This window comes from Callospermophilus lateralis, chromosome 11, assembly GCF_048772815.1.
Source record: "Callospermophilus lateralis isolate mCalLat2 chromosome 11, mCalLat2.hap1, whole genome shotgun sequence".
Taxonomy (NCBI): domain Eukaryota; kingdom Metazoa; phylum Chordata; class Mammalia; order Rodentia; family Sciuridae; genus Callospermophilus; species Callospermophilus lateralis.
This window is the reverse complement of record NC_135315.1, coordinates 106,411,564-106,424,443: the sequence shown is the minus strand read 5'-3', so window position 1 is coordinate 106,424,443 and position 12,880 is coordinate 106,411,564. Positions and strand designations below refer to the sequence as shown.

At 30.6% G+C, this 12,880-nt stretch overlaps 1 protein-coding gene across 1 annotated transcript in view; it reads left to right on the top strand.

Annotated features, from left to right (window-relative positions):
* Positions 1–12,880, top strand: part of LOC143642336 (cadherin-10-like) — a 57,623-nt gene that overhangs the window by 926 nt on the left and 43,817 nt on the right. The window contains 3 exon segments of the mRNA XM_077110663.1: positions 3,781–4,075; positions 6,358–6,477; positions 6,866–7,033. Of these exon segments, the coding sequence (XP_076966778.1) occupies positions 3,781–4,075; positions 6,358–6,477; positions 6,866–7,033 (583 nt within the window).

Sequence of the window (12,880 nt, the reverse complement as noted above, 5' to 3'; positions counted from 1 at the left end):
CCATTGATGCCTCTTCTCTGCAACAAAAATAAGTGATCTTATTCAATTAAATGTTTAACAAATTCAAGCACTGACTCCTCATATCCAAATAAAAAAAGGAAGAGTAATTAGAGGGTTGCAATCATAATAATTAATTATTGTCTGAACTTAGTAAATGAGGCAGAACAAGAAATAAACTGTATCACACATACACAGAATGACGGAAGGAAACAATGCCAGTGCACATGTGAATAGAGTATGCTCAGAAAAGATGATTGGAAAACTAAGGAGATATGTAAAAATAGAGGAGAAGGATTGCCCATTTGTCTCTTCCTATGTCTGCTAGGAAAGCATCAGCATTCAGTGTCCCTGCAAGGAGCTGCCTTTAACAACCATGGGTTTTATCTTCGGGAAGAGGCATTTTCTCCAATCTCGAGAGTATAGGAATTCATCTCTCTGACTCATTTAGTATGACAGATATCAATTTTAGTTTTTTACTTATACATTTCTCAATTTTTTAAAAACCCTTCTATCATTAAACAGAGGTTAATATCAAGACAGTAAATAAGGTCATTTTAATCTTTGTTTTCTTTTTGTTTGTTTTTAGTTGTAAATGGACACAATACATTTATTTTATTTATTTATTTTTAGGTGGTGCTGATATTTGAACCCAGTGCCTCACACATGACATGCTAGCCAAAAGCTCTACCACTGAGCTACGTGCTCAGTTCCAACATTTGTTTTTCTTTTTCTTTTCTTTGTTCCTTTTTTTTTAAAATTCCTTTGCTTACTGTCTTTTTTTTTTTTTTTTTTTTTTTTTTTTTTTTTTTTTTTTTGCAGTACTTGAAATTTAATGCAGGGACACTCTTCAGTGATTTACATCCCCAGCCCTTTTTAATTTTTATTTTGAGACAGTGTCTGACTAAGTTGTTAAAGGTGGTCTCAAATTGCAAATCTTCCTGCCTTAACTTCCCTGGTAGCTGGGATTACAGCTGTGCATCACAACATCCAGCTTCATGTTTTACTCTTTTTAAAAAAAATATATTTATTTATTTATTACTCTTAACTAATATAATAGAGTTTACTTGTGGCCCTCTGTAAGCAAAGTTTTCTTTAAATACAAATTATCATTACTTCAATATTGTATAGTTCAAAAAATTATTGTCTATAGTTTCTTAACAATAAAACACAAATACATAGAGAAAACTAATGCGATGGTTAGAATTATAACTATTTTATTCTCTTAGTTATATTTCTGTTGGAGAAAGTAGACATCCTTCATTTTCCAATTTTTAATGTCACAGTCTGACTTACAATTCTCATCTCTTTGATTCCCTGCTACATGTACAATTTTCTAATCCAATGGAAACTCCCACAGTATGTGATCCAATTATAGGATCTAATTTTTACTCTCTGTAGTATAATGTAAGTATAGGTAAAAATCCTGCTGTGATTTATATTCTAAAATTCAGCATTATAGAAATTAATATCTCACCATATGAGCAGCTTTATAAATATGTTTTATTGATTAGAATAGTTGAACTGATTTTAATCAGTTTCATATCTTGCTTTATATCCTTGACCAAAATCTATGTTCTATATTCATCCTCTTTTCTAAGATGTAAAATTTGTAAAATGGAAAACTTTTCCTAGTTCAAATGTCTTCTTATTCTTAATTGGGTAGTTTGGTTGTGTATACTTAACAAACCCTCCATTATTCCTGTAGGCTAGTTTGGTAGCTGTCCTGTGAATATCCATCCACACTTTGTTTGAATCTTTCATTGAACTAGAATGAAATTTTTGATTTCACTTAGTTGTACCTGACTCTTCTGATAATAAACAAATATTTATCCATTCAAATTACTGAATGAATAAAAAAAATCAGAACTGTCTATTGCAAACCATAAAGTCATCTGTTCAAATGATGGATATTGATATTATCAATGCTCTTTTCTTGAATTATTTTGATTCCCAGGCAGAAAGAAATGTGCAATGCCTAGATCTGCCATATGGAAAATTACCACTGTGTGGTACATGCATATAATTGGAAAGTTTCCCAGCAACTATGTGCATTTTCATTTACTAAAAAGCATCAATCTTGTGACTTTTTGAGAGTGGTTCCCTGGACAACACAATCATATGTTACTTCTAAGAGCTTTTCAGTTAAAAGTAGATATTTCCTGAGTTTTCCACCCCTACCTTACTGTTTATGAATAGCTAAAAATGTATTTAAAATTTTGTTCTCTAATTTCTTTATCTTTGTCTCTAAAGTGAATATGCCTTTTGGGTTTTCTGTCTTGCATTATATTTGTAATAATGAGTTATCAATCCTGAAATAAGAGAAATAAAAATATTTTTCAAGAGTTGATAGGTAAATACAAATTACTGATAATCATTAAAAATCAAACTACTTTTGTTGATAGTGCTAATATTAGAAATTAAGAAAAATCTACAATTTATTAAATATATCTTAAGGCAAATAATAAAAATTTGAAGTGTAATATTTTGTTTCAAATAATAAAACTGTAATCCTAACATAAAAATGTTTACTGGTTGTGTGCTACAAGTGAAGAAAACCTTACAATCCTTGTGGTTTTCAAAGCCAAACTTCGTGCTTCCTATGGCCAACCTCATTCCTTAAGGACACAAATCCAGTGGAAGGCAAGAGATACACTCACTAGAATCTATATCCATTTTTATAATCCACAATGCATGAGGGACACATTACTACCTGCTCAAACATCCTTGGGCTTCCTTTAGGTTCTATGGGTATCTCTTCTCCAAATCTTCTTAAGACCAAATTCACTCACTGATACCTGTATCCATAAGTCTGGGGGCTGACCTTATAGGTGGGTATCTGGTGACAGGCAGAATATACGGAACTTTCCCATGACACACAGATTCCTGGGTTTGCATTTGTACTCACTCTGATGGTACTGGAATGGGATGTCCATGTGGATGCATGCAAAGCTCTTTGATGTGAATTAATTTTGAAAGATTGAGTGTGGTTTTCTTTGGACACAAGCAAGGAAGAAAGAAAAAGACTTGCCCTGCATTGTCTTGCCATTTAAGGATTTTAAGAAGATAGATTTGATAAGGCAAGAAGCCAGAACATTTTTTATTTTATAGTTTCCTATTTTTTTCAGTAATAAGTATCAAATAATTTTTAATTTGACTTACGACATATATATTGTGTGTTTTTTTGTAGATTTCTATCTGAACTTGTGCTATGAGACCTACAAACATTTATGAGGTAGTCTCTGTCTTTTCTTTGAACCAAAAATGGTGTATATTTTTCCTAAAGTATACACTATGCTTTTCAGCTTTGTCTATCTTACAAATCCTAAAATATTTCTAATTCCCCGATAGAAATACAATGACTAATAATAAGTTTGTAGAAGGTGAAATTCCTGCAAAATATGAGAGTTAAAGACTTTTCCATACAGCAAAAGATTGAGAGAACTGTTTACAACAACACATCAAGACTGATGGTTGCTGTCTCAATCAGATTTATTTGCCCATGAAAATGGTTATTTACCAAGTAAAGGGAAGAAGGGATTTGGTTCATTTTATTACTTTTTCCCATTTATAAGAAAAAAATCACAATGATACATAAAAGACTATTCCTGGTGCTTAAAGCATATAAATGAGCGTTATCAAACCTATTCAACTCTCATTTCCAGAAGTAAGATTACTGACCCCATTATTCTGTTATGGGATTTGAAGGACCTTCTTTGAATTCTTTCAGCATTATTCGCCTTTAAACGTTATCATGGATATGCTCATTTTTATTTCCCATAGCTTCATTTAGACCAAGATAAAGGAGATGGATCACTCAAATATATTTTATCTGGAGATGGAGCTGGAACTCTTTTTATTATTGATGAAAAAACAGGTGATATTCATGCCACAAGAAGAATTGATAGGGAGGAAATGGCCTTTTACACTCTACGTGCGCAAGCAATTAACAGAAGAACTCTGCGGCTAGTGGAGCCAGAATCTGAATTTGTGATAAAAATCCATGATATCAATGACAATGAACCAACATTTCCAGAAGAAATTTACACAGCTAGTGTTCCTGAAATGTCTGTTGTAGGTAAGTTTATTTACAGCATTATGAAGATATTTAAAACATGAAAAATTTCAAGGAATACTTAAAATATTAGGATAAATTAACTGAAAACATTTTTTATATTCCTTATCAAGACTACATATTTAACATTATTTTAGTTAGGAAATAAGGAAAAAAGAAATTAATTCATTTCACAGTGCTTGTGAATTTGTAAATCATATATATATATATATATATATATATATATATATATATATATATATATGATAGATCTTCTTTTAAAAATTAATTAAAAATTGACTTTCAATAGAAAAATGTGAGAATATTAATTTTATGTCACATAGATTTGTTTAAAAGATGTGTAAAATTCTGTCCTAGGATATAATTATAGTCATCTCTTTCTTTCCACAAAGGCTGGTTCAGGGCTGCCCACAGATACTGAAATTCTTGGATGCTCAATTTCCTCATATAAAATCACACAGTATTTGCATACAATGAATACCCATCCACACATGTATTTTAAATCATTTCTAGATTATTTATAATACCTACTGCAATAAAAATGCTATAGAAATAGTAGCTATGCTACATTGGATAGAGACTATTACAGGAAAAACTTCTACTCATATTCAGTAAATGTACATTTTTAAAAAATATTTTTGAACCTAGGAAAATTGAGTCCTAAAATAAAGAACCTGCAGATATAGGTGGCCAATGATTTTAAGAATAGTATTGCCTGTTGCAGTGGTTCACACATGTAAAGCCAGTCACTGGAGAGATGGAGGCAAGAGAATTCTAATCCTGAGGCCAGCCTGAGTAGCTTACTGAGAACCTGTCTCAAATAAATAGAAAGATTGGGGTTTATGCACAGTGGAAGACCATTTGGCTAGCATTCAAGAGGCCTTGGGTTTAATTACAGTACCACATACACACAAGAAAAATATTACTATTAATGCAATATAGAATTTTAGCTATGTGTATTAGTTACAAATTACCAAAAGAGTTTATTTAGCTTATCTATATATACCAAATGATGGAATTCAATTACTGATTTATTTCTTATTATGTATTAAGATACTCATTTATTATAACACATATATGTATACATACACATACATAGATGTATTTGTATATATAAAATATACATGTATATAAAAATATACAATATATTTAAACCTGCTGATATGAATCTCAAATTGAAATAAACCTCCAGTTGAAAACACACAATTAATCATTTGCTGGTAGAGAATTACAAGGTTGAATTTTGAAACTTATAAAACAGAAGTCATGAAAAGGGTAAAATTCAAGAAAGTGGAGTTTACTTTTTCAATTTAAATAAAAATAAACATATTTGTAGTAGAATAATGCTAATACTGTCATTTTTAATTAGATAGAGGATGACAAAGAATTAAATGCACCAAGAAATTCAGATAATATTTTTAGAGAGACACACATTTGAATTTAATACAAATACACACTTTTCAAATGTATGTACATTTTTTAAACTGATGTGACCGCTATGATGACTTTTTTTTTTAACATGTAACAATTTAAATAGTAATGTTTTAAACTGCAATTCTCAAAAGATTTGGTCTGGATTGTTATTTAATGTTTACTTACTAAATTCCAAGGGCTTGGGACAATCACCTAACTCTAAAGCCCTTATAAATATCATGAACTTTATTAGATTTTAGTAGTTCATAAAAATTAGGATCATCTTAGATTGTTTCTAAGTTTAGAATTTAATATATTCATAAAGATGTATTCTAGATCAGATGTTAATTATTTTTAGAGTTAATTAGTGCAGGGGTGAGGAAGAGAACAGATTTATTACTTTGTGCTTAGATATGCCTTTAAAAAAACAAATCTATTATATAAAAATAAATTTAAATATCAAAACTGAGAATTTGAAAAAATGATCATATTTGTTAACATTTGAAAAACTGCAGCATTATCTATTTTATACATAAAATACTGTTGATTAAATATAGATTATGCAGTTGAACTTAAAGTTGAACTGCAGTAACACTATATAAATATAAAAATCAAATATTTATACTTTATCATCTTACTATAAAGCCCTTATAAATATGAACTTTATTTTAGTAGTTCATGAAATACACACACACACACACACACACACACACACACACACACACACACATATAATTGATTATCATCCAAATTATATGTAAAAGTTTTATTAAGTGGCCATTATTAAAGACAAACATCAATGAAGTCTTCAATGGAGCTTTTGCTCCTCCTTCTGGTACTGTGCAGAACTAAGCTGAGTTTGGATACTTCAGGTACTTCTGTGGTGCAAGTCACAGCTACAGATGCCGATGACCCTTCCTATGGGAACAGCGCCAGAGTCATTTACAGCATACTTCAAGGGCAGCCCTATTTCTCTGTGGAGCCGGAAACAGGTCAGGAATAATGAATCGGTGTTCATTCATTTAACCATCTTTGTCATCTTTATTAGTACAGAGAGGGGAGAATGAGAACAAAGCATTAATACTCATGAAAGTCTGAGGATGCCACAATTAAAGATGACAAAACTCAATGTTAAAATATCAAATATGCTAATGGAAATGTAATTGTTTTCGTGTTTTTATACATGGATTCAGATGACTCTAGAATACACTGGGAACTGCCAGAAAATATTTATCTGGAATTATTTTTACAATTAATAGAAATCAATATCAAAAGAATATCTTTTAAAAATTCACTAGTCTAAAAATACTACTTGTGAGCTGAATCAAATAATAACTGAAAATCCAGTTAGAATAATAAAAGTATTTGTATTTTCTTCAGGTATCATCAGAACTGCTTTACCAAATATGAACAGAGAAAACAGAGAACAATACCAGGTGGTCATCCAAGCCAAAGGCATGGGTGGCTAGATGGGAGGTTTGTCTGGGACCACCACAGTGAACATCACACTGACAGACATCAATGACAATCCACCTCGCTTCCCAAAGAGTAAGTGGCCTTTAATGGTAATTTATGCTCATTCTAAAGAAAGTTTTAGAATTTTTTTTTAAGTTTTAGAAAAATAAAACAAAATAGAGTTAAAAGAAGAAATAAAAAAGGAACTATCAATTTTATTTGAAACACTTGAAAATGTGCTAAACAAATGAACTAAAACTATATGTTGATGAGTTCACTGTTATTCAAAATAAAATGAAATATTTCAGGCATATTTTATTCAGACAGGAGCTGTGATTAACAAACATCTTTATATTTATACATTTAGTTTAATATTTTACTGAAAATGCACTGTTATAATTAACAATTCACTCCTCTCTATTTAGAACTTAATAAAAGGACGCTAGCTTAAAGGTAAATTTTTATGATACAAAATATAATTTGACTAATTATAAATACTTCATCAGAAAGGGCTATATAGAAAAATCTTCTAAACCTGAGAAATATTTCCAATCACTGTGTATTTAATGTCAACTGTTAACACTTCAAATCCTCAAAATAAATTCAGAATATATTAAGACCCCCTAGCTTCTGCCCTTATAATACATACATTTATTCTTTTTTTTCTTGTACAAATTTGTGTGACTACATGCCTAATTGTACATACAGAGAATGATAATGAGTCTCAGTGGACACACCCAAGACCAAATCAATTTTTTTCTATTCTAAAAGAGCCTATACTTCAAGATGGAATTTAATGTTGTTAGAAATGAGACATAAAAATCAAATTCTAGTGATAATCTAATTTCTCATCATTTGCTGAATATTTACTTCTAAATATATCTCCATTTCAGTTAGTGTTTTGGTTTAAATATTTTCCTAATAAAATATTAAAATATAAAATGCAATGGCTTTTTTGTGATATTTGTATCTTTGAAGACTATTACTCAGAATGAATGATAGTGTAAGAATTCACTGTGGGTTTCTTTTTTTCTTTCTTTTTTTTTTTGCTATTTATTTATTTACTTTTGTAGTTCTAGATGGACAGCATGCCTTTATTTTATTTATTTACTGAGCTATAGCCCCAGCACTGTTGGATGATTTGAAAGCATTTTATTCTTTTCTCTGTTTTTTAATCAAAATGTGATTATTAGTAGTGTATTTTTTAAATTATATTGCCTACAATTACTTATGTGAAGGAATGTTAAGTTCAGATAGAACCTTCTTCAGAAGACCAATGGCCTGCCTCTGTACCCATGGAGACTGCTTGCTGGGTGTTTGATGCAAGTGCCCATCACACATAAGGTTGAGCCCAGGACAATGAGGAAGGATGGCATCCATGTACTCTATTTTCAAGAAATCAGGTTTCATCTTCACATTATCTTTGTCAATTTACAATAAAAAGCAAACTGATAATAAATACACATAATTCCATAAAACAGGTTTAAAGATATAAACAATTTAAAAGAAATTTCATAACAGGAAAAAAAAAGAACACTGTAAATATACAAGATCATTAAGATGGAGAAAGAAGGACTGAGGTAGGGAGGAGGGTAGGGCGAGTAAGGTATTGGGGAGTTAAATTGATCATATTTTGTTTTAAAGTATGTATGAACATATCATATTAAAACCCACAATTCTGTATAATAAATATGCACCAATTAAAAATTAAATAAAACAAATTTTAGATTACAAATGTATTCCTGGGTGAATGAACATGCAAATTGAAGAGAATAAGCCATAACTAATTAATTTCACAATGTACAATGAGCAAAGTATTTTGGAAAAAAAATGTATTTTATCAGTAGTTAATAATCGTTTGGATTAGTACTATATTCTTAAATTCTCAGTAGTCTAAAATGCAGTCCATTCACTAATAGCACATTTGATAAACAAATATATCGATTCTAATTAAATTAAGAAAATTAGACATTTTATAGGCAGTAATGATCAATGAAAATACACTTGATTATGTTTTCAATTGCTGTGAGTCCTTTATTCATTCATTTAATAAATATTTCTTTTTATTTTATTAACTTGAAATTTTTGATTGCCATCTCTTAGGCACAATATATAAACCCTGCTGTAGTAACAGTGGCAATAATAATCATTAAGATGCTAATAATAATGAAAGGAAGAAACTGCAATAATTTTTGCATTTTCTAAATGGCATTTTTATAGGTCACTGTGCCATATTATTTATTGACCTACCTTATTTAATCAGAACAACTCATTCAGATGAGTGTTATGATCTCAATTATATAAATGAGAAGAAAATGAGTGGTTAAAGATGTTAAGGCCAAAGTGATAGTTATGACAGAGATGTGTTGACATCAATGTTCAATTCTAAATGTGAAGCACAATATATTTAAAGGGATTTTAGCACATCCTGCTTCCTGACTCATTATTTTAAAATATGGATGGAAACATAATTTAGTGATTTTTATTTGCTAAATTATCTTTTATATTACAAACATTTGCAACTGTATCTGACTGTTGGGAACACTCAGTCATGGCAATTAGAATGTCATTTGATAGCCTAAATCATCTAACATTCAAGAAACTTGATTTTAATTTCTAATATCATTTTATTAGATACACAAAGTTAGTTCTGTTTATTTAATCTTTCATGTGCAATGTATCATAGAAATCTCATACTAACTTTGAAACTAAGAGTGGGTATAATAAAGAGAAAACCAATGCTGTCTACTAACAATATAATGTATTTAGAATGTTTGCTACATGTGTAAGTGTAAATTTTCTATCAGCCATGTTAAAAAAAATAAGGGAGACAGGAGGAATTTATTTTAATTATATACATGTATTTTTTAAAAAAATTTATTTTTGGTGTGTATGGACACAACACATTTTATTTGTATGTGGTGCTGAGGATCGAGCCTGGGTCCCACCTGTGCTAGGCGAGCATTCTCCTGCTGAGCCACAATCCCAGCCCTAATTATATATTTTTTAACCCAGTATTGTCGTTTATATATGTCATCAGTATAGGACACAGTTAGATAGTTTTCCATTCTTTTTCCCCTCCAAGTCTTATACTTGGGTCAAATATATTCCACTGTCATCAAATTTTAATTCAGATGAACTGCATTTTCAATGCATAGCACAAGAGTTTGAGTGATTTGATTGTAACCTGCCATATTTGCAGTTCAGGAGCAGATCCTGCGATCAACCTGCATGAGACTCAGTGGTCTTGTACTTCTAAGAGCATTTTCACCTTGATGAACTAAACTGCACTTTCTATTTTCCAGTGTCATTAGTTACACTGGACACTAGTATATACTTTGTGGCCTGATGTACGACTAAATAAATAACTCTCTGAGGCATTGACTCACTGTCTAGCACTTAGTTTATTTATTTAGTGTCCAATAATGTTGATCTGTGCAAGTGCTGCTCTTTTAGCATCTTCATCTTTAAATATTATAAAAGTAGAGTCAAAACTTAAGCTTTCAATAAAGTTGAATCATCCAAATTTAATATTTCTCAATATGCTGCATAAATACTTCTGTCATTTGGAAGGGACAGGGACCCATGCAAGCTAAGATGTCCTGACTCATTTGTTTATTTTATTGTGTGAATTTATAACAGTGGTTCTCAGTTTAGGGCAATTTTGCCTGCAAGATGTCAATTGTTGATATCTTGACATATTTTTTTGTGTTACCTGGTGGGTCCTACTGACATCTAGTGGATGGATGCTGGGGAGGCTGCTAAGAATCCTTATAATAAAAAAGACAATTATTTAAGCCAACATATCAATAATATTTAGGTTGACATTTTAAAATATGTTAAATGAATAACAATTAATTCATGTGACTCAAAATATTTTTTCTAAGGTTGCCTCAATAAGTTTAAAAACTGAAAGTGCATAAAATTAGGCAATTTGATTTTCTTGAACCTCAATCCCTGTATATAAATCACTTGTTACTCATAATAATGTTGCAAATAATCAATAAGGTCAGATAAATAAAATGGCTTCAGTAATTCTCATAGCATATAATAGTATTTCAATACATGGATTTTCTCTTGAGAAGGAAAAGGGTAAATATCAAGGATTATATCTCAGTTTTCAAATTTTAGTGTTTTTCTTGTTCTGATGCCAAGCTGCCATTTATTAATGGTCAAATATTAAATAAAAACACCTCAAACCTGGAAAGATATATAATCATGAGTTTCACAATAAACTAAATGTGCTTGTCTCATAAATAACTGCTTAACACTATCTTTAATGAGGACTACAGGGCAAATTAGTCAAATATTCAATGTTCCATGAGATTTGCTATTTCATTTTGCAAAAGTTAGAAAGATATTATATGTCCATACCTTAAATATATCTGTAATGCATCCCAATTTGAATATTTTAGGCCTATCCATCTACTTTTGTTCACTTCCTGTATGAATTTCCTAAAATCATAATAAAACCAAATAGGCTTTATGGAAATAATCTAAGCAAATATTAAATTACTGTAACTAGATCATAGTATTTTGGCAAAAGCAACTGGACAACAGGATTTTTTTCAAAATTACATTTTATTTATTTATTTTTAATAAAAACATCCCTGGAAAAATAATTCAATTTTAGTCAAGAGTCTTGAGAAGGAAAAGGGTAAATATCAAGGCTTATATGAGGGATATCTCATCTATAGTGAGCATGCTAGGCCCAGCTTCCTTACTTAAATGTTGCAGAGAACAGCTGCAGAACTCTACTCTCAATTTCTTTCAAGCAAAACAAAACAAAAACACCAGAAAGGAAGCCCCTCTTCTAGAGAAAAAGAGTTTGCAAAAGCAGTTAAACCGGTGGTCAGGTTTTCATTCACCTAGTTAGAGTCTAAGATTTGGCTCCAGTTTTTGAAGGAACTGCAAGTGTCAAGAAAGCAATAGGACTCAAGAGACTTGATTTGGTATACAAGACTAGCATCTGAGACTCAGGCAAAACAAACAGACCTGACCCACAAATGGGATGCAAACCCTTGCAAAATTTTCAGAGGCTACAGCTATCTACACAACACTGAAACAAAATACAAACGGAACAGATTACTTTACATTCTAGCTAAGGATGTGTCTGCTGTCCTAGCATTTACTCACAGAACTTATTTCGTACAACTGAGGTTGAGAAATCATAAACCAATAGCAAGTAAATTTATGTAACGTCAGGTTAGCTGAGATTTTACGAAGGGAAAACTTTTAAATTATAAACCAAAGATCATGCAATGAATGAAAAACCCTCATTTGTGGTATATTAGATATATGTCAAATTAATATGATATATTATTTATATATATATATAATATATATAAATATAATATATATAAATATAAATATATATATATATATATATATATATATATATATATATATATATATAAGATACATGTCAAATTAATGAGAATCTGATATGGTATTTATTATATAGCATCCAGATTTATCCAAAGTGTACTCAGAATAGTGAATTTATTACTGTCTGTTATATTTTTTTTCCCATGAACTATTGAGAATAGTAACAAAAATCAGTTGTTGTCCACCATTTATTAATGACCTGAGAACTAATGCAAAATTTCTCACAGGAAAGTTTTTGTTAAAATAAATTATAGGTGATGGATGAGCTTTGTAATTGAACATTAATTTAACAAGACTCATCTTCTGCATATTTCAAAACCATCCCTTAGCTGGGCACAGTAGCATGTGCCTGTAATCAGCTTGGCAGGCTGAGGCAGGAGGAGTGCAAGTTCAAAGCCAGCCTCTGCAACTTAGTGAGGTCCTGAGCAACTTTAGCGAGACCCTGTCTCAAAATAAAATACAAAATAAGGTTGGGGAGTTGGCTCAGTGGTCAAAGTGCCTCTGAGTTCAATCCCTGGTACCCAATAAAACAACAACAAAAAAAAAGAAAAC